A 23,661-nucleotide genomic window follows, 5' to 3' on the forward strand; every position below is an offset into this window, starting at 1 on the left:
GGTCAAGGAGGGTAATACGCATACCTCAGGTCAGGTCTGGGTCAAGGAGGGAAATACGCATACCTTAGGTCAGGTCTGGGTCACAGAGAGTAATACGCATACCTTAGGTCAGGTCGATTCGGGGCGAGGGCCCAAAAATTAGGTCAGTACTTTAGATGAAATGTATAACAATCTAACTGATCTAATCATTAATGCACAAAACACATTTATCCCCCTAAAGTCAATACGGAAAAATAGTAATACTCGCAAATGGATGACGGACAGATTGAAACATGAGATCGGAATTAAAAGAGGACTTTACGTAAAAATAAAAAACGGGGAATCATACCTTAGATCAAGATATAACGAAATGGCAAAGCTGGTTAAAAGGAATACACGTTCAGCGAAACGTAATTATGAAATCAAGGTTGCCAGTCAAGCAAAATCCAACCCAAAGGGTTTCTTTCACCTCTATAGAACAAAAAATAAAGAAAGAATAGGACCAATTAAAAACGATGAAAATGTCATGATAGAATCGAAAGAAGAAATGAGTGAGGAGTTTAACAATTATTTTCTATCGGTGTTTACTAATGAGAGGTTAGATAAAGTACCTGACTGCGATCCGATTTTCAGAGGGGATGAAGAAAATAGCCTAACTAATATCAGCATTAGTAAAGAAGAAGTTATCAAGCAGATTAACAGACTAAAGCTACAAAATCTCCGGGTCCGGACGAAATTTTTCCAAGAATGCTTAAAGAGTGTAAATTTGAAATCTGCGACCAGTTAACTGAAATATTCAATAAATCGGTAGACACTGGTTCTGTTCCAACTGCTTGGAGGCAGGCAAACGTTGTTCCTATTTTTAAGAAGGGAGATAGATCGACCATAGGCAACTACAGGCCAATCAGTTTGACATCGGTTATAGGAAAAATGCTTGAATCAATAATAGTAAATAGACTCAGAGAACACATTGAAGGGCATAATTTAATTCGTGATTCACAACATGGTTTCTTTAAAGGTAAGTCATGCGTGACTAATCTATCCTTTTACACTAAGGTATATAAGGCGTCAGACAACAATGAAAATTACGATGTTATTTACCTTGACTTTAGCAAAGCGTTCGACAAAGTGCCACACCAGAGACTACTAAATAAAATCAAAGCCCATGGCATAGAAGGAAAAGTGTTAGAATGGATTAGAGCTTGGATTAGTAACAGAAAACAGCGGGTCACCATAAATGGAATAAAATCTAGGTGGGGCAATGTTACTAGCGGGGTCCCCCAGGGCTCGGTTTTGGGTCCCTTGTTGTTCATTATGTATATAAACGACTTAGACGATGGGTTAAATAGTGATGTTAGTAAGTTTGCGGACGACACTAAAATAGGACGCCTAATTAGGTCAGGAGAAGACGCCCAGATTCTGCAGGATGATCTTAATAAACTGTTAACATGGTCGGTGAAATGGCAAATGAACTTCAATATCTCTAAGTGTAGCGTGTTAAACGTAGGGCTACACAACCCCGAAAATAGATACAACTTAGATGACACGTTTTTAGAAAAATCTGAGTGCGAGAGGGACTTGGGAGTTCTGGTGAGTCCGGACCTTAAAACCAGGAAGCAGTGCATTAGCGCCAGAAATAAAGCAAACAGAGCATTAGGCTTCATTGCTAGGACGGTAACGAATAGAAGTGCAGAGGTAATTATAAAACTCTATCTAGCGATAGTTAGACCCATCCTTGACTATGCGGTACAGTTTTGGTCTCCGTCCTACAGAATGGACATAAATTCACTAGAATCAGTACAGAGAAGAATGACCAAAATGATACAAGGACTCGGAAATTTGCCTTACGAAGAGAGGCTTAGGCACCTGCACTTACACTCTCTGGAAAGACGCAGAGTGCGGGGTGATCTAATAGAAGTGTTCAAGTGGATCAAAGGCTATAACAAGGGTGATGCAAACAAGGTCATCATAATAAAACAACAGGGCAGGACTCGCAGTAATGGGTATAAACTGGACAAATTTAGATTTAAGAAGGACATAGGCAAGAATTGGTTTACAAATAGGGTGGTCGATGAATGGAATAAACTTAGTAACCACGTAGTAAGCGCTGATACTATCAGTTGTTTTAAAAAACGATAAGACAACTTTATGGATGGGGATGACAGGTGGTGATGGATACGGAGCTGCCTAGTGTAGGCCTTATGGTCTTTTGCAGTCTCCTTTATTTCTTATGTTCTTATGTTCTTATTAAATAATATTACATTCCAGAATGGGGGAGAAACATTGAACATAAGAGAGGAAGAGAGGAGGAGTTTGAATGTGTTTGAGATGAGGTGTCTGAGAAGTATGATAGGGGTTACTAGGCTAGATAGAGCGAGAAATGAGGAGGAGAACAGGGGTGGAAAGGGAGTTGGGAGATAGGGTTGATGACACATGGAAAGAATGACTAGTAAAAGAGGTATGGAAGGCAGATGTGGAGGGAGTGAACATGAGGGGACATCCTAGGATGAGGTGGATGGATGTTGTGAAGGGGGCTTTGGGGGAAAGGGGAATGTCTGTTGAGGAAAGACGGGAGAGGACAGAAGACAGGGATGAATGGAGAAGGGTTGTATATGGATGATGTTGTGATGCATGAGGTGGAATGGGTGGGGGAGGTGAGGTAGTATGTGTGATCAAATTTTTATGCAGCCCGAAGGGATTTCTCCCCGTCTTCTCCTTTTATGCATGGGGGGATGAAGAGGGGGGGGGTCGCCGATTTAACGAAGCGGCCTTGCTGTGGATATGCTGTGTCTTGCGACAATATATGGTTTTAAAGAGAAATCCCAATAATAGAACTACAATCAAGAATACAACAAGATAAAAACCTTATCAACCCTGGCAGCCACACTGCAATCAGAACAACGCCACATGCAACAATTAACACCAGTGTGGGAGAAGTCCTCATTCTGCCAATATGAGAGCACATGAAAGTAATAATAAGACAATGAAATGTATTAAGTAGATAGTATATTGGGTTAAGACAACCATAAAAGATCAGTACCCCTACACTGAATTACAGACCATACCAACAAAGCTGAGTGTTATTCTCTTCATCTCATTAAATTTGTTCACCTTCACCATCTTTGCCTCATCTTTTATTCCTTCTCCATTTAACTTCTACCCTTAATCACCTTTCCACCACATAATGCTCTGACTCTTTTGCCTGCCTCTCTGAATACATTTATACCCTGAATTCTTCCAATCCTCCTTTTGAGCACCACTTCATTGTCTATAAATGCCTTCTCGACTACTACTTTCTGCCATTGCCCACATATACTTATGCTTATATTTTGTGTTATTTCCCTTCCAATATATATCTCCAACATGTTCTTTTTGCTATAGTTCTTCGCATCCCATACCTCCCTACTACCCCATAACATTGCCCCATCTTCTGTAGCATTAAGATTTCCAAATACGGCTATATTCATAAGGTGATAAGCCACAAAAATATGCACATTCTTTTCAAAATAAATCCAAATTTCTTCTCATTTTTTTCAATGCCAAGGCAATATCCACAAACAAATACCCATACTTTTCATCCCAATCTCACCTACACCCAAATCATCCTGATTGCATTTCTTTCGAAATGCAACTCATCCCCTCCCTCTCATATGCAACTCATCTCCTCCCTCTCATATGCAACTCATCCCCTCCCTCTCATATGCAACTCATCCCCTCCCTCTCATATGCTCCCAAACTCCAAATCACTTTTTCCCTTTCAGTTTTATATTAATACTATTATTTTTTCTTTTTCTCACAAGCATACAATCACTCGCTTACTTTTGCCCTCAGTACCAAATCAAAACACATTTAATTATCCAATTCCTTTTTTTTTTCTTTTTTAATCCTAGCAGACCTTATTAATCAAAATTTCGTAGCAGAAAACTTCAGATTCAGGGATCCACAGTCCTATTTAATCGCCCTCGAGACACATGCGACATGGTGACGGCATTCTCACTCTCTTCCACATCTCAGGGAGGAGGGCATAACGGGGAGATTCTTTCAGCTTCATTTGCGCATGTGCTATGGCTGGATATCGACTTGCTCGTGTGCGAATGAACACGTGAGCAACTTGTCTTCCCAGCTCGCTACAGGCCGCGTTCGATGCTCATGTTTTGGGAGGGAGGTTCGTAATTTTTCTTTGTTTTCCATAGGATGAACAGCAAAGACAGAAATGGGAGTAAATGGCAGTTAACAATATCCAATTCTGCCATAAACGAATGAATGTAAAAATTGTCTTCCATATCTACATTTTATTTACTCTAACTTACCTTAATAGCAACTCTTTATCTGACCAGAATTTAACTATCTTGTAAAGTATCAACAACCAACCAAGCCTTCGTTGTATCGTCTTCCTTTCTACATACCGAAATGCCCCTTCTCTTGTATAAGGGAGTTAACCAGCCGCATGCATCCGCTTCCAGCCATCATCCACTTGTTTTCCTTTTATGGTGGTTCCTCGTGAATGAAGGAACATCCCTGTCTCCCGTCCCCTCAATGCAGCAAAACATAACACATCTACAGCAAAGCCTCACAGCTTCATTTACATAACGACCTTCCCTCGTCTCCTCATGCGAACATAGAGAAGACAAGGAAAAATCCTTTCAGTCCGCGTCAATTTACGGTCCGTCCACGCCCATATCGCAAAAGTAGATTATAAGTAAATAAACACGCAAATAAACGAATAGAAAAATTAATAAATTTATATATTTTGATAAACAGACACGAGACTATAATTATCTACACGCTGCCTTGGTATTTAGTAGTACTTCCGTGGGTCCAGCAACCCCACCCTCAACTATACCCGCCAGAGGTGACCACCACCGCTGCATACTCCGCTTTGCAGTGGATAAGACTATGCTGTATATATATATATATATATATATATATATATATATATATATATATATATATATATATATATATATATATATATATATATTCTTCTCAAAAACGCCGTGGAAGTCGGGGACAGGTGGTATTACGGTGACACTTTGTCCTAAAAATATTCTTGAAAAAGCGCTTGGGTAAGTCGGGGTCAGGTGGTATTCTTCTTCTTCTTCTTCTTCTTCTTCTTCTTCTTCTTCGCGTTCCTCTTCTTCTTCGCGTTCTTCTTCTTCTTCTTCTTCTTCTTCTTCTTCTTCTTCTTCTTCTTCTTCTTCTTCTTCTTCTTCTTCTTCTTCCTCTTCTTTGTGTTCTTCTTCTCCGCGTTCTTCTTCTTCGCGTTCTTCTTCTTCACGTTCTTCTTCGCGTTCTTCTTCTTCTTCTTCCTCGCGTTCTTCTTCGCGTTTTTCTTCGCGTTCTTCTTCCTCGCGTTCTTCTCCGCGTTCTTCTTCGCATTCTACTTCGCGTTCTTCTTCGCGTTCTTCTTCCTCGCGTTCTTCTTCGTGCTGGGGATCCCGTGTTGGGATTCCGCCCCGAGGCCGAGGCCGAAGGGGAAAACGAGGGATTATAGCGCGGAAAGCTGCGGCCGTAGGCCGCTGTTTGCGCAGCCAAGCCCCCGGCGAAGCCGGAAAGGGCGAAGCCCGCGGCTTGTATATATATACATATATATATATATATATATATATATATGTATATACACTAACCAAATTACCCGCGCGTTGCTGCGAGTTCGTGAATTAATCCCTAACCTAACCATACCACATCCAACTTTAACCCTAAAAAAAATAATTATTTTCTAATAAAATATAGCTTTAAACACTCCCTCTCCCAGGTGTGCGCCCCCCTCCCCGAAGGTTGGGAAACCCTAGTTTGAAAATACATGCATATGCAAACACAAATATCATGTACACATTCTTTAGCGTGCGTGCGTGTGTGTGTGTGTGGATTGACAATAAATGTCTACAGCTAAAAGGTGAAGAAATGCATCTCGTATATACATCTTCAGAATATATATGGTTTTAGGGGTTTGTTTACAAAAACCTAGGAGTTTGTGAATAATAAATTTCCGCCCGCATTAAAATTAAATAAAAATAACCAATATTTCAACATTTGGTAAAATTATACAATCATTTTACATTTGCATGTTTTTTTCTTACAAAAGCTATCATGGTTTGTGGCAACATTAATTTCACAAATATAAATAATATTTATGAACACATACAATGGTTTGTTTAATCATATTAATTCTTATGTTACAATAATAATACGCAACTTAAGGGGGAACTACAGTAGTGGCGTGTTCCCTCACCATAAACTACATAACTTAAACCCTTAATCCTAAATAAAACCAATTTTAAATTAAATATATTTATCCAAGTGCCTGGAGTGATAGGGTATCAGAAAATATATGGTTATGGGGGTCCATCTTCAAAACCCTAGGAGGAGTTCGTGTACAAATAAACAATCAGACAGACAGACAGAGGCTACTACTTTATTATAGTATATATATATATATATATATATATATATATATATATATGTATATATAAATATATATATATATATATATATATATATATATATATATATACAGCGAAAAAATACACGGGAGCGATGAGCGATTTCGCTCGGGAAAGTTCCAATGTCGCTCTCGCAAATCCAATAGCGGGAGCGATCCCCCACAAAGAAATCGCTCCCGCGGCAAGATTCAACGTTTTTCATGCATTATCTATCATTTGGCAATCCCTGAATCTCATCACCACTGATGAAAGGATCAGAGCAAACACAACTTACCCGTGATCAATCATTGCATTATCAATCGATATCATAAACGCAACGCATTAATCAACTTTAATTTGTTGATGTACGTACGTATGTGTACGCGGTATAGCTGCTAGAGTTCAATGACTTACCTAGCCTAGCTTCGTATCAGCTGCATGCGCGCGTATACTAGTACATGTTGACTAGACTCTACACGACTATCGTGCTACATAATGTCGCTAGTTGCGAATTGCATGGTACCTGTATTCAGGGAAGTTCATTGGTTGCATGCAGCTAGCTGCCCAATCAACGCGCTGACTACATGTACAATGCACCATACCCAATACCACATCACAGCATGCATACGTACACTGTACATATGCAAACTCGCTCGAAACCTAGGAGAGAAACTGGGAAATCCCATTTATAACTTCGTTCGCGTATTTATGAGAAAACAAAATAGAATCAAATGTTTGGTTAGTAATTGAAAGTAAATAAATTTAAGTATAAATATGAACATTTGATAATTATATATTTAGTTCATAAATATGAATCTTTGGAGGGAGAATAAAAAATACAAAAATAAAAAAATTATTCGTTAGCTAACTTAGGTTTATGGTAGCTAGGTCTACGTTCGTACGTCACGTCCATGCCAAACTTTCGATGATCGTACATCAAGGAGCGATTTCTAGTGAAGCGAGTGAAGATGAGTGAAGATGGTTTGCCCTCAGATTCAGTCTTTTCAGAATCGAGGGAGAGTGTTTTGACGGCAGGAACCGCTTCTGGACCAGCAAAACCTAATTCAAACTCAACGGGCAAGGGCCAAGGAAAAGGAAAACCAGTAAAGCATGAATCTACTATACGCTCGTGGAACCTAGATTGGCTTGAAATGGATCGGGGCAGTGATGGTACTCTAACGGTGTATTGCAAGGCTTGTCGTGCATTTCCACCCTCATCCACATGAGTAATGAGTTAGCCTTCCAATAGTTTGAAGGAAATCGAACTTGCAAAAACATGGCTCTGGAAGTATAAAAAATGGTTCTGGTAATTTAAAAAAATGGCTCTGGTGAAAAAAAAAATGAAAAATGGCTCTGGAAAATAAAAGACTTTCCTGCTAACAAGGGAGGTATATATATATATATATATATATATATATATATATATATATAATATATATATATATATATATATATATATATATATATATATATATATAAAGGCATAAAATCCACTTCCACCCATTCCATCCCCACATACTCCACTCCCATTTACCCCACTCCCTCCCTCTTATCTTGGCTCCTACATGACGGGCCATCCTTGCATCTCGTCCACTGCTCTTGGTTAGAAGTAGTGTCGCAAGACACAGCACATCCACACCAAGACCGATTCATTAAATCGGCGACACCCCCTCTCCATCCCCTCATGCAGAAAAAGAGAAGACGAGGGGAAACCCCTTCGGACTGCGTCAAATTATTATTATTATTATTATATTTTTTTACACATACTCCCTCTCCACACCCCTACCCACTCCTTTTCTCATGTATCACAGCATCATCCATACACAACCATTCTTCACCCCTATCTTCTGTCTTTTCCCGTCCTTCCTCAACCGACATTCCCCTCTTTCCCAAAGCCCCTTTTACTACATCCATCTCATCCTTGGTCACCCTCTCATGTTCACTCCTCCTACCTCTGTCTTCCACACCTATTTTACTAATCTTTCTTCACTCATTCTTTCCATGTGTCCAAACCATCCCAATACTCTTTCATCAACCCTATCTCCCAACTCCCTTTCCACCCCTGTTCTCCTCCTCACCTCCTCATTTCTCACTCTATCCAGCCTAATAACCTTTATCATACTTCTCAGGCATCTCATCTCAAACACATTCAAACTCCTTCTCTTTTCCTCTCTTATGTTCCGTGTTTCTGCCCCCATACAGTGTTGTTGGCATAATCACTCCTTCATATAATCTCCTCTTATCATCCATTCTCAAATGTCTATTTCTCATTACACTTTTTAATCCCCCAAGGGATTTACTCGCTTCTCTCAAACTATATTCTACCTCCACTTCCACTCCTCCCTTTCCCGCCGCATTCGCACCCAATTTTCTCTCCCTTAATACTCACCTCCAGTCTGCTGCCACTTTCCCCCCTTGAACATCTCATCCCCTTACTTTTCCCACATTATTTTTCAACTTCCTTCTTTCGCACACCTTCCCAAACTCTGTCACTAACTTCCTCAATCCCTTTTCTGATCCTGCCACAAGCGCAGTGTCGTCAGCAAACAAAAACTGGTTTATCTCCCACTTTTCTCCATTTCCTTTAATCATCTCCAATCCCCGACCCATTACTCTTGTGTTTACCTCTCGCACCACCCCACCCATGTATAAATTGAACAGCCAAGGCGACGTAACACATCCCTGACGAAGTCCCACCTTTACCTCGAACCACTCAATCTCTCCATCTCTGATTCTAACACAAGCTCTACTACTCTCGTAAAAACTCTTGACTGCTCTTAACAGCTTTCCTTCTATCCCACATATCTGCAATACATCACAGTGCCTTCCTGTCTACCCTGTCATAAGCCTTTTTAAAAGCCCCCCCCCCCAAAAAAAAAAAAAAAAAATCCTTACCTTTTCCTAGAGCCAAAAATCTGATCCACGCAACCACTACCTGTCCTAAACCCACATTGTTCCTCACCAATTACTCTCTGTTCCTCTCCTAGTCCTCTCAATCAAAACCCTTCCATAAGTCTTCCCAACTACACTTAACATACAGATCCCTCTGAAACTACTACACTCACACTTATCCCCTATTACCTTGTAGAGTGGAAGTATACAGGCATACCCTCTCTAAAACAAACATTAAATAACCTCACCAGCCAATCCACCATCACTGTGCCTCTTTTTTTTTCAGACATTGTACATGACGCCCATCCAACCCAGTTGCCTTACCTGCTCTCATCATCACATTGAACGACAAATTTTCCATCCCTTTTAATACATAATGCTGACGGTGTAAATTCAGTATAGGTGACCGCCCACCGAGTTGGTTCTGAGATACTCCTGTGAATTGCAACGTTCACATTGGAAGCATAAAACTACATACCTGTGATCGGCAGGGACTTATCGAACCTTGAAAAGTACAATGGCATCACAAGGCATCATAGGTCTTTGTGAATGTGATCTTTATCTTGATTATCTCAATTCTAATATTTGTTTGGATATTTCAATAAGCATAGTGTTTCAATTTACCGTGGCCTTAGGGCCACTTGGTGATTTTCTTCGTCTTTGCTCTGGTTGTGGTGATGTATGCGTCGACTTCGGGCGTGGTATGGGGGATAGGTATGGGAATGGAGGGAAGGATGAAGGTATGTGTTGAGGGGAGGTTGGTTCTCTCATAAAATGCATCCCCTCACTCTTTAGCACACGCTTCGTCGCATTTGCACGATAGGGTTTATATGAGGTCTGTGATTGGGACAAATTTCATATCACTCCCCAATCATGAATCACTAATGCTTCTGTTCAGTTTCAAATCATGTCTCGAACTACGTAATTAGGGACCCGACCTCGCGCCGAACGCCTAATGAATCTTTGACCTCTTGTTGCCGAACGGCAAGTGAGGTACAACTTCACCTTAACTGAAGTGAAAATGTTGGGAATTAGAAATGGGTAATGCACCAGAACCAATACTCAAGACGGAGAAGTCAGCAGGTGGTAAATTAAAAGATAATGAACATAATATATTATCGGTAACTCGACATTCCTTGAGAGGGTAGTCAATCTTGTTTGGTCCTATGGCGTCGAGTCCCATACATGATGTTCTATATAATTTTTTCGTATATACAAACAAAAATAATAGACCACTCTATCAAAATGGAAAAAATAAACATGTATAATTCGTTATACATGCTTTTATAGAATACTGCTATGCTAATTGCTGTACTGTATCTCAATCTTAATCCTAATTCTACAGCTTTTCACTAAATCAGTTGAGGTCGTAACTACAAATATCTATATTATTTTGTAATAATAGCTTATTTACTATAAAAATGTCTGTTGGGGTTTATTCCTGGCAAAATTCATGTATGGTTCCAAATTACATGACATTATAATTTCCTATGTTATTCTAAGTGTTTTCACATATGTATTGGCAACGGCATGACTTATCATGCAATTATATATACTCCATTTATCAAACCTCATCTTAATTCATGTATGGCTCCAACTTGGGGTACATCAACTCTTAGGCCGTCTGTATAGTAACTGCAAATTTTGTGCAGCCAATATTATAGTGACTTGAGTGACATTCCTGCGGACCACAATAATGCATTGTTTATTTAAGACTATTTTCCTGTCAGAAATGAATGCTGATCACTTTAACCAATACTATCCCTCCATTCTACTACATATTCTTATCACCTGTATGACTGAACTCATTCGTTGCGATATTCTCGCAAAGGGAAAAAAGATAAAGAAATATTTTCGACATAAAACTAGCTACTAAGCTACTTCAGTTCATACATGTGTGCGAAAAGCTGCATTTTTTTCATCCTTCAGACATGTGGTCTTTTTTTTTTTTTCCTAACTTCCGTCCATGACCTCTCCTTGAGATCGGAGAGCATCGCGAGCTAACAAAGAGATCTGTCAACTTTATCTACTCCGGTCAGTGATTTGAACACTGCAGTCAATTCTCATCTCTCTAATCTTTTGACGTTGGCAAGCTTGTGCCTTTAGTCCTACCTCGTGAAACTAATTTTGTGGTTGGTGCTCTTTGTGTGTGTGTGTGTATGTGTGTCTGCAAAGTTAGTTCAATCAATGTCCCATAATTTGTCCCAATGCTCCCGGCAAGGAAAAGAATAACCGTTGATTATGATCATAAGTGTATTATTTCATCCTTGATTTACGGGCGAAAAAACAAACAAACCATTGCTTACAACCTGTTTTACCATAGTGTGTTATATTTTGTTACATTATGCAGCAGAAAAATACGCATGCAAACACAGAAGAGACAGAGAGGGATTCTACTAGTAAACCATTATTAGAGTGGTGCCTAATTTGATAATACTGTGTGTAAAAGTTGCGTAATTAAATATTATGAAGTATAATTTAATAATACACATTCTAGTCGAGTAGTTTCTCTGTGTATATTGTTGTCGTTAGAATAATCATATTCAGTGATTTGCCATAGAACGCTTTTCCAGTAACTATTTGCGACTTCCGACTCTAGAACACAAACACAGCAACTCACAAAGTACGAAGAAGGGCGAGGAGGTGAGTGCTTATTACATTTATTTTGGCATGTCTTCTTTGATGGCACGGTGTTAATTATTGTGAAATGATTGGTATGAATATTGATTTATTTATCAAATACACAATTTAAGAGAGAAAATCATAATTGACAAAGAAATGTTACTAGAAATGCCAAGCATTTACCATGACGGATTTTTTGGGAAGGTGCTCATTGGATGGGTGTTCCATGTAATTTAGATAAATAATGTTTCATGTTGGTATTATTCCTTTGTCAACACACTGGCACAGTCACAATAAAGTATATAAATGAGTCGTGTTACGGTCATTAAGATACGAACATAAAATATTCAGGGAGGCGTGAGGATGCAGATTAAAGCTTCCTTCATGTAATTTAAGATAAATTCTCCCCAGTTTGTTTTAAGCGCCTAAGGGCTGTAATCAATAGTAGGTGTCATCCTGTGTATTGTGTTTGGCAAAGGTATAAAGCAGAAAAGAGTGAGTAGATTTTAATGTAAGTAATATATGTATAATAGAGTAAAATATGAGTGTGGAAATGACCACTCACCACTGCCTTGCATTTACTCTTTAGATTGTGTAGAAGTTTTTCATGATTTTTTTTTTGCTCTTTTTGCAAAATGCTGTAGAACAGAATTAGTGGTATTGCATGGGAGTTGGAGATCAGGTCAAGGAATGAGGGATCAATAATTGTTCCCAGAGTGAGCATATCATGAGGTCTTTGTATATTCAATATTGTTTCCAGATAAGTTATTTCTGGTTAGGGTGGGATTTAGATCCTCCTGCCATCAAATCCACAATAACTAAATGAAAGTCCTTGTACCATATAATTGATCACTTGTAAACATTTATTATAAGAGGATGTTGAGTTGCATTTATAATTTTTTAATTCAAAATAGTGAAGACTAGAAGATGCAGATTACAAGTTTTGTTCTAGATCAAACTCTGTTTTATATCTAATTCTTGGATAGGAAAGAATAAATTTCCTTCTCCAAATATTATTTAAAGATAAAGACCATCAGACAACCTTGGTGAAATAATCTAACTTATGTGTTTTGTTCAGGTTAAAATCAGATAATTTCACTTAGCTGAGGTTAGAATGGAAACAGAATAGGTTATCAAGCAAAACCCCATTTTGTCTAGTATACCACAAAGCTAAAATGGTTTGGGGTCATTCTGAACAAACTTTTGTGTATGTTATAAGGTTGAAGGTCTTAATGTGGTACATATATATACCTAAGGCTTTTTTTCCCCCTTACAAGGAAGGTAGCCAAAAAACAAAGGCAGAGAAACCACTCCCACCCATTCCATCCCCTACATACTCCACTCCCCTCCACCCTCTACCCTCCCTCTTATCTTGGCACCTCCTGGATGATGAGTTATCCCTGCATCTTGTCCACTGCCCTGGGTCAGAAGCAGTGCAAAACACAGCACATCCACAGCAAGGCTGTTTCCTTAAATCGGTGACCCCGCCCCTCTCTGTCCCCTCATGCAGAAAAGGAGATGGGGAGAAATCCCTTTGGTACATTAGATAAAACAGTGCAAGACCTGATGTTTCAAGCATCAGCCATACTTCCACTCATTCACAGTTGTAGCATTTTTCTTTTATCTTTAGTTTTATAATAATTTTTTAATTAAATACTATTTGATTTTTTTTCAGAAAATAGCACTACAATGGCAGTTGATTCAGTAGAAGCAGGACCAGAAGAGTCTGGTGTCCCTCAAATTAATTTCCCTTACACTCCCGGGCAAAATGCAATAGATGTGTCTCCAGATCAAAGTGGTGGTGTTTTGAAAGAAGTAAGTAGCTAATATGTATTCATGAGAAGATATCCTTTTACAGATCTTTTGATTATGTAAAGTTTCATACTTATTTTGTTTGAACTATTAAAATTTTTGCTTAGTAGACCTAAAGACTAGTGACTTTTGAAAGTATATATATATATATATATATATATATATATATATATTTATATATATATATATATATTTATTTATATATATATATGTGAAGACATTCTGACAGGTTGACGTAAGCGGAGTAGGATACACGTTAGTCTTAGTTTGTACACCATTCCTTTGAAAAAGCATACCTCCGAAACTAGTCAGGAATAAACTCAAGACTAAGACTCCTGTGTTTCCTATTCCACTTATATATATATATATAATATATATATATATATAAGTGGAGTAGGAAACACAGGAGTCTTAGTCTTGAGTTTATTGCTGACTAGTTTTGCAGTTTCATTCCTTTGAAAAAGCATACCTGCGAAACTAGTCAGGAATAAACTCAAGACTAAGACTCCTGTGTTTCCTATTCCGCTTACATCATATATATATATATATATATATATGGATTTGCATGTCTAATAAAGATGTAATTTTGTTACTATGGTGGTGTGGAATGAGAAAGGAAGAGTGCATGTGTGTGTGTATTTACCTAATTGTATGTGACAGGGAAGGGAGGAGTGGAGCTGGAGGTAAGTTGCAGATTGAGAGAAGTAAGTAAATGCCTTATGAGATATAAAATTGTCAAGAGAAATAGGCATTTGGGAATGGATGCAAAGAGATTATATATTAAGGGGTGTTTGTGCTGACAGCACTGTATGGGGCAAAGACATGAAGTTTAAGAGAGGCAGAGAGCAAAAATTAAAGTGTGTTTGTGATGAAATGCCTGAGAAGTATGGTAGGGGTTACAAGGTTGGATAGAGTGAGAAATGAGGAGGTGAGGAGGAGAGTGGGGGTGCAAAAGAAGATGGCAAATAGGGTTGATGAAAGAGTATTTGGATGATTTAAACACATGGAAAGAAAGAATGAAGAAAGATTAGCAAAAGAGATATGGAAGGCAGAGGTAGATAGAGTGAACATGGGTGACCAAGGATGAGATATATGGATGGGTTGAAAGGGTCATTGAGCAAGAGGGGTGTGTCTGTTAAGCAAGGAAGGGAGAAGGCAGGAGATAGGGGTGAGTAGAGAATGGCTGTGTATAGATGATACTGTGGTGCAAGAAAGGGAATGGGTTGGGGGTGGGGGTGTTTAGGTAGAAGTTATGTGTGGATGATATTTTGACACAGCCTGAAGGGATTTCTTACCATCTCTTTTTATGTATGAGGGAATGGAGAGGGGGGTCATTCATTTAGTAAAATGGCCTTGCTGTGGATGTACTGTGTCTTGCTGCATTGTTTCCGACCCAGGGCAATGTGCGGAATACAGGGATGACCCTTCATCTATGAGGAGCTAAGATGAGAAGGAGGAAAGGGTGTGGTGGATGGGAGTGGGTATATGCCTTTGTTTTTTGGCTACCTCCCTTTTAAGGGGGAAAAAACCTTTGGTATATAGATAGATTTTCAACTACCAATTTTGTAAAAAAAAATGTATATATGTATGTCTAATTGTATTTAATATTGTTGAATAAACCTATAATAAATAAATAGATAGATAGTATATAACTAACAAGTGTACAGGATGAGAGCTATGCTTGTGAGGTCCTCTTATTCTCCAGTTATCATAACCTAGTTTTAAACTTATTTAGTTTATATAAACTAGATTAAAGGAGAGGGTAATAAATAGGTGTTGAGTGGAGGGAGTTTGTGAATGGATGAGAGGGATGTCTGATATGCAATGAAACAATGGAGGTAAAGAAGCTTTGGATGTTGGACCCTTCTGTGGAGGTGCTGTATCTTGCTGCATTGCTTCTGTCCAAAGCAGTAGGTGGGGACATGGATGACCCTTTATCGTCAAAGAGCTAAGTAAAGGGACAACAAATAGGTGTTGGATAGGTGTGTGATGGGTTAAAGCCTGGTGTGTGCTTTGATTGGACCAACCTTATTGTAATGGGGAAAGAGCCTTATGGTATATTTATGTATTTACATATACCAAGGGCTTTTTTCCCCTTACAAAGGAGCTAAAGTCAAAAGTATAAATCCACTCCCACCCATTTCATCCCCATGTACTCCATTCCCATTCGCCACCCCTCCCTCCCTTTTTTCTTGGCTCCTCCTGGATGACAGGTCATCTCTGCATCTCGCCCACTGCCCTGGGTCAGAAGCAGTGCAGCGAGACACAGCACATCCACAGCAAGGCCACTTCATTTAATCAGTGAGCCCCCCTCTCCGTCCCCTCATGCAGAAAAAGAGAAGAGATGTAGGAAAAATCCCTTTCGGCTGCATCAAAATATCATTCACACATACTCCCTCGCCCCCTCATCCCCCACCCACTCCCTTCCATGCACAGCATCATCCATACGCAACCATTCTCCATTCACCCCTATCTTCTGTTTTCTCCCTTTCTTCCTTTACAGACATTCCCCTTATTCCCAATGCCCCTTTTACTCAATCCATCCATCTCATCCTTGGTCACCCTCTCATGTTCACTCCCTCCACCTCTGCCTTCCACAATTCTTTTACTTATCATTCTTTGCTAATTTTTTCCATGTGTCTAAACCATCCCAATACTCTTTCATCAACTCTATTTCCCAACTCCCTTACCACCTCTGTTCTCCTCCTCACCTCCTCATTTCTCACTCAATCCAACCTAGTCATCCCTATCATACTTCTCAAACATTTCATCTCAAGCACATTTAAACTCTTCCTCTCTTATGTTCCATGTTTCTGCCCCATAAAGTGCTGTCGGCACAATCACCCCTTCATACAATCTCCCCTTAACATCCATTTCCAAATATCTATTTCTCATTACAGTTTGTAATCCTCCAAGGCATTTATTTGCTCCTCTCAATCTACATTCTACCTCCACCTCCACTCCTCCCTTTCCCACCACATTTGCACCCAAGTATCTAAAACTAACCACTTCCTCCAGTCTCTCTTCCATAATACTCGCTTCCAGTCTGCTGCCACTTTCTCCCCTTGTACATTTCATCACCTTACTTTTACCCACATTTATTTTTAATTTTCTTCTTTCACACACCTTCCCAAAGTGTCACTAATTTCCTCAATCCCTCCTCTGATCCTACCACAAGCACAGTGTTGTCAGTAAAAAACTGGCTTATTTCCCACTTTTCTCCATTTCCTTTAACCATCTCCAATCCCCAACCCACTACCCTTGGATTTACCTCTCACACCACCTCATCCATGTATGAATTGAACATCCACGGTGACATAATGCATCCCTGGCAAAGTCCCACCTTTGCCTCAGACCACTCACTCCCCATATCTGATTGTAACACAAGCTCTTCTATTCTTGTAAAAATTGCTCTTAACATATATTTACAGTACCTCCCACAGTGCCTTCCTGTCTACCCTGTCATAAGCCTTTTCCAAATCCATAAAGACCCAAAAAACATCCTTATCTTTTCCTAAAACTTTCTCACATATAATATAAATTATTTTATTGACAGATATTGAAAGTTGGTGGTGAGGACGGGCCATTGCAAGGTGATATAGTGACGGTTCACTATGTAGGCGTATTGGCTGATGATGGATCCAAGTTTGATTCAAGTAGGGACAGACAAGAAAAATTTGAATTTTCACTTGGCAAAGGTAAGGAAAGTGACCATTAAAGGTTGGCTGGAACAAGATTTATACTTGTTACTTTCTTGTCAATTTATGTGTTACCAGACTCATAGATTATGACTTGTTTTGTTGCAGGTGAAGTAATCAAGGCATGGGATTTAGGGGTTGCTTCCATGAAGCGTAATGAAATATGTAGGCTTACGTGCAAGAGTGAATTTGCGTATGGATCTGCAGGATCCCCTCCTAAAATTCCTCCAAATTCAACGCTTATATTTGAGGTTAGTTTTGTGTGGCAGGGGGATTGCTGTGTGTCTTTAAATTGTATTTTAATTTGTGTTGTTTCATGAATGTTGGATAAGAGACAGCAGAAGGAAGAATTTACCTTTACCACACACTGATAGGTGAAGGATTGAGAATGCCTAGTGGAAGGGAGAGTTTGTGAACATGATAGCAGCTTATAGTAAAAAGATTGTTTCCTTTTACAATACTAACCATGTTGTATAAGTTTATTTTGCATGTATTACCATTTTCAATAAGTTTTTCAATATCAGAACACTTGTTTTTTTGTGGATATTATTGTTTAAATGTATAACTTCATAAGAATATTGTGACTTGTAGAGTAGTTCACATTCCCCCATCTCTACGTAGATTGCAGGTAGCTGGCCACTAGAATGGGCCCATCAAGTCACTGAGTGACTGGTGAACTGGTGACTGGGTAGTTTCCTGGGGACCATGAGTCCTGGAAAAGAGAACTGGGGCAGCGGATTGATGGATTAACTGATGTATTTCATTGATTAATTATGACAAAAGATTTATGTATAATTATTTTTCTCATTGATTTCACAGATTGAACTGTTTGGATGGCGAGGAGAGGACCTGAGTTCAAAGAAGGATGGAGGAATTATTCGTCGCAATATTGTTAAGGGGGACGGCTACCAGACGCCCAATGATGGTGCTATTGTTGATGGTGAGTAGTATTGGCATAGTAAGGTGTGAAAGCCATCAAGATGATAGGTTAGTAAATAAGTTGAACATCTTTTTATATTTTCATACATATACCAAAGGCTTTTTCCCCCATGCACTATACAAATACATTTCTCACATGCCTATAGACTAAATGGGTTATCTGTTTTATATACAGCACATGTACCTAAAGCCTTTTTCCCTATATAATGGGGGTGGATAAGTCAAATCACACACCTACTTTCTATACATTAAAGGCCAATTTGATTCCTCTCCTATCTCGTCTAATGAATGAAGGGTCATCCTTGTCCTGTGCCACACTGATGATATATCTGTTATACTCTGATAAATCTTGGAGACATTCTTTGGCTCTTTACTCAACTCAATACCCTGTCTGTGCTATTGGCTACATGTTATTGTGCAGTATATATTGCTCAGTATCATGCAGCCAATACTTTAGGGACTATAAGGGGTGCCCCTGTGGATCTGGTCCCCACATCATTTTGTCTATATTAGAGGAAATCTCTGCTCCTAGAGAAATGATGCTACTTTATTGTACTGTGATTGCCCCTCTTTTATGCTGTCCTCTTCCTCTTAATACTGTCTTGTACCTTCTGCCTTTGTTTTTTGGCTACCTCCCTTGTAAGGGGGAAATAGTCATTGGTATATGTATCTATGTACTAATTCTTTGAGTATATATTTCAATTTTCACCTCTGTCCATTGTGGTAAGGGGGAGAAAGAATACTGCTGCTGAGTTTTTCCACTCTGGTCATAAAAGGCAGCTAAAGTGGGATGGAGTGATTTGGTATCATAATCTCTGTAACTCTATTCCTACGAGAATTCATGGCCTAAGAGGGTCTGGGAGGAGGCTTCCAACCAGCACCCTAAGGTTTGGTTATTTCAATGTGCATGGGTATGGTACAGATGAAAGTAAGAGGGAAGATATAGGCAGTGTGTTTGTGAGAAGGAACATTGATGTGTTGGCATTAAGTGAAACCAAGTTGAAAGGGAGGGGTGACTTTGAGTATGGGAGTGTAGTGGGGAGGGTGTCAGGAGTAAGGAGAGGATGAAGGGAAGGAAGGGGTGGCTCTACTAGTAACTGTGGAGATAGGAAAGCATATGGTGGAGTGGAAGTTTCTTCAATTAACCACTTCAGTATGAATCAAATTCTTGCATGCAGCATTGGCTGCCACATGTACAATGCAACACACTACTTGCATTATGAAATATAAATTCACTGCTGTATTACTTGTTCTCTTTTACTCTGAGTAATAATAAATACAGAAAACATGATCAAACCAGTTCACAGAATCCAGGGGTAACTCATTCTTTCCATGTGTCCAAACCATCCTAATATTCTTTCATCAACCCTATCTCCCAACTCCCTTTCCACCCCCATTCTCCTCCTCACCTCCTCATTTCTCACTCTATCTAGCCTAGTAACCCCCATCATACTTCTCAGACACCTCATCTCAAACACATTCAAACTCCTTCTCTCTTCTTCTCTTATGTTCCATGTTTCTGCCCCATACAGTGCTGTTGGCACAGTCACTCCTTCATATAGTCTCCTCTTAGCATCCATTCCCAAATGTCTATTCCTCATTACACTCTTTAATCCACCAAGGCATTTACTCACTTCTCTCAATCTACATTCTACCTCCACCTTCACTCCACCTTTTCCTGCCACATTTGCACCCAAGTATCTAAAACTATCCACTTCCTCCAGTTGCTCTCCCTTAATGCTCACTTCCAGTCTACTGCCACTTTCACCCCTTGTACATCTCATCTCCATAATTTTACCCACATTTATCTTTAGCTTTCTTCTATCACAAACTCTGCCACCAACTTCCTCAATCCCTCCTCCGATTCTGCCACAAGCGCAGTGTCATCCACAAACAACAGCTGGCTCACCTCCCACTTTTCTCCATTTTCTTTAACCATCTCCAATCCCTGACCCACTACCCTTGCATTTACCTCTCGCACCACCCCATCCATGTATAAGTTGAACAGCCAGGGTGACATAACGGATCCTTGACGAAGTCCCACCTTTACCTCGAACCACTCACTCTCTCCATTTCCAATCCTGACACAAGCTCTACTACTCTCATAAAAACTCTTGACAGTTAGAAAGACACTTGAGAGTTACAAAGAAAAAAGAAGAGAAGCAAAACATAAGATACAGGAGGCAAAAAGGAGAGCAGAGGAGATTATATGAAGGGATTATTGTGCTGATAGCACTGTATGGGGCAAAGGTTTGGAATATAAGAGAGGCAGAAAAAGAAAAGTGAATGTGAGATGAAAAATCTGAGAAGTATGGTAGAGGTTACATGGTTAGACAGGTTGAGAAATGAGGTACTGAGGAGGAATAGGTAGTACTTATCATAAATGAAGATGTGTGTGTGTATTATATATATATATATATATATATATATGTATTATATATATATATATATGTATATATATATATATATGTATTATATATATATATATATATATATATATGTATATATGTATATATATATATATATATGTATTATATATATATATATATATATATATATGTATTATATATATATATATATATATATGTATTATATATATATATATATATATATATATGTATTATATATATATATATATATATATATATATATTTATATATATATTATATATATATATATATATATGTATATATACATATATATATTATATATATATAATACATTATATATATAGGTATATATATATATATATATATAATATATATACATATATATACATATATATATATATATGTATATATAAGATGGGAGGGAGGGTGGAGGGATGTGGAGTGTATTCAGGGATGGAATGGGTGGGAATGTTTTTGTGCCTGGTCCTTTTTGGCTACCCCCCTGGTATTTGGAAAAACAGCCTTTGTATATTTATCTATGTATATATATATATATATATATATATATATATATATATATATATATATGTACATACATACATACATACATACATACATACATACATACATATACCAAAGGCTTTTTCCCCCTTACATGGGGGGTAGCCAAAAAGAAAAAGGCATAGAAATCACTCCCACCCATTTCATTTCCCATATATTCCACTCCCCTCCACCCTCCTCCCTCCCTCCTATCTTGGCACCTCCTGGATGATGGGTCATCCCTGCATCCTGTCCACTGCCCTGGGTCAGAAGCAGTGTCACAAGACACAGCACATCCACAGCAAGGCCGCTTCATAAATTCGGCGACCCCCCCCTCTCCGTCCCCTCATGCAGGAAAGGAGAAGACGGGGAGAAATCCCTTCGGGCTGCGTCAATTTTTTTCTCATACATACTTCCTCACCCCCCATCCCCCACCCACTCCCCCTCATGCATCACAGCCTCATCTATACACAACCCTTCTCCACTCACCCCTATCTTCTGTCCTCTCTCATCCTTCCTCCACAGACATTCCTCTCTTTTGTAAAGCCCCTTTCACCCCATCCATCCATCTCATTCTAGGACGCCCCCTCATATTCACTCCTTCCACCTCCGCCTTCCACACTTCTTTTACTAATCTTTCTTCACTCATTCTTTCCATGTGTCCAAACCATCCCAATACTCTTTCATCAACCCTATCTCCCAACTCCCGTTCCACCCCTGTTCTCCTCACCACCTCATTTCTCACTCTATCTAGCCTAGTAACCCCAATCATACTTCTCAGACATTTCATCTTAAACACATTCAAACTCCTCTCTTCCTCTCTCATGTTCCATGTTTCTGCCCCATACATTGCTGTTGGCACAGTCACTCCTTCATATAACCTCCTCTTAGCATCCATTCCCAGATGTCTATTTCTCATTACACTTTTTAATCCACCAAGGCATTTACTTGCTTCTCTCAATCTACATTCTACCTCCACCCCCACTCCTCCCTTTCCTGTCACATTCGCACCCAAGTATCTAAAACTATCCACTTCCTCCAGTTTCTCACCCTTAATGCTCACTTCCAGCCTACTGTCACTCTCTCCCCTTGTACATCTCATCACCTTACTTTTACCCACATTTATCTTCAGTTTCCTTCTTTCACACACCTTCTCAAACTCTGTCACTAATTTCCTCAATCCCTCCTCTGATCCTGCTACAAGCGCAGTGTCGTCAGCAAACAACAACTGGCTCACCTCCCACTTTTCTCCATTTTCTTTAATCATCTCCAACCCCTGACCCCCTACCCTTGCATTCACCTCTCGCACCACCCCATCCATATAAAGATTGAACAGCCAGGACGACATAACACACCCCTGACGAAGTCTCACCTTTACCTCAAACCATTCACTCTCTCCATTTCTAATCCTAACGCAAGCTCTACTACTCTCATAAAAACTCTTGACTGCTCTTAACAGCTTTCCTCCTATCCCATATATCTACAGTACCTCCCACAGTGCCTTCCTGTCTACCCTGTCGTAAGCCTTTTCCAGATCCATAAAAGCCCAAAAAACATCCAGATTGGCTACAAATTAGGACGAGGGAATTGTACAAGAGGTACAAAGTATAAAGAAAGGAAGTTAAGCATAAGATAAAGGAAGCAAAGAGGAGAGCAGATGTGAAATGGGGAAAGAGTATGACAGAAAATTTTGAAAGTTATATATATATATTTCCTCTTCATTTATTCATTCATGTTTTTCTGTGTTTCTGCAGTTCATTTAATTGGAAGAGTCAATGGAGAAGTGGTGGATAATCGGGAAGTCAGTTTTCCTCTTGGAGAAGGAATGGAATATGGAATTCCAGAAGGATTAGAAAGGGCATTGGAGAAGTTTAAGAGGAATGAGAAGTCTTACATCAGGCTAACACCCAAGGTAGGATGAGAATTATTGGTGGTAATTTGTTAAAACTTGTGTGTGTGTTTACCTAATTGTAGTATACAGAAGAAGAGCAACACTCATTGGGTCCTGTATCCTATTCTCTAATTCCTTTTAATCATACTTAGTTTCAACTTAATTATCCTTGATTTCCAGTTATCGTAGTTAGATTTGAACTCCTGTATTGTTTAAGCTTGGGCTATGTCACTTCCTAAGCTATTCTAGGTAGTTATAGAAGAGATCTGAAGAAGAACAGTTTTCCACACAGAGTGGTGGAGACTTGGAACAAACTGGACAAAACAGTAGTGTGTGCAAAAACCATTCACAAATTTAAGAGCCAACTAGACACTGTGAGATACAAAGATGGGACACCATGAGTGTAGCTCCCCTTCCCATAAAATACAACCAGGTAAATACACAGAAAATTACTATATAAACTGGAAACAATAGGA

General features: G+C 39.2%; 1 protein-coding gene across 4 annotated transcripts in view; it reads left to right on the forward strand.

Moving 5' to 3' along the window:
* Window positions 1–11,699: 11,699 nt before the first annotated feature.
* The window catches only part of Fkbp59 (FK506-binding protein 59kD), a 33,343-nt gene continuing 21,381 nt past the window's right edge, over window positions 11,700–23,661 (forward strand). For 3 of the 4 annotated variants that reach the window (XM_076199951.1, XM_076199950.1, XM_076199952.1), the window contains exons 1-6: window positions 11,986–12,007; window positions 13,591–13,730; window positions 17,284–17,425; window positions 17,534–17,676; window positions 18,245–18,365; window positions 23,049–23,206. In XM_076199951.1, coding sequence (XP_076056066.1) covers window positions 12,001–12,007; window positions 13,591–13,730; window positions 17,284–17,425; window positions 17,534–17,676; window positions 18,245–18,365; window positions 23,049–23,206 — 711 coding nt within the window. In that variant the 5' untranslated portion in view covers window positions 11,986–12,000. Of the gene's footprint in view, window positions 11,937–11,985; window positions 12,008–13,590; window positions 13,731–17,283; window positions 17,426–17,533; window positions 17,677–18,244; window positions 18,366–23,048; window positions 23,207–23,661 lie in introns of those variants that run through there. The other variant, XM_076199953.1, reaches the window with a different exon arrangement.

The sequence above is a fragment of the Oratosquilla oratoria genome, chromosome 16 (genome assembly GCF_046742065.1).
Source record: "Oratosquilla oratoria isolate Oo_2021 chromosome 16, ASM4674206v1, whole genome shotgun sequence".
In the NCBI taxonomy this organism is placed as follows: domain Eukaryota; kingdom Metazoa; phylum Arthropoda; class Malacostraca; order Stomatopoda; family Squillidae; genus Oratosquilla; species Oratosquilla oratoria.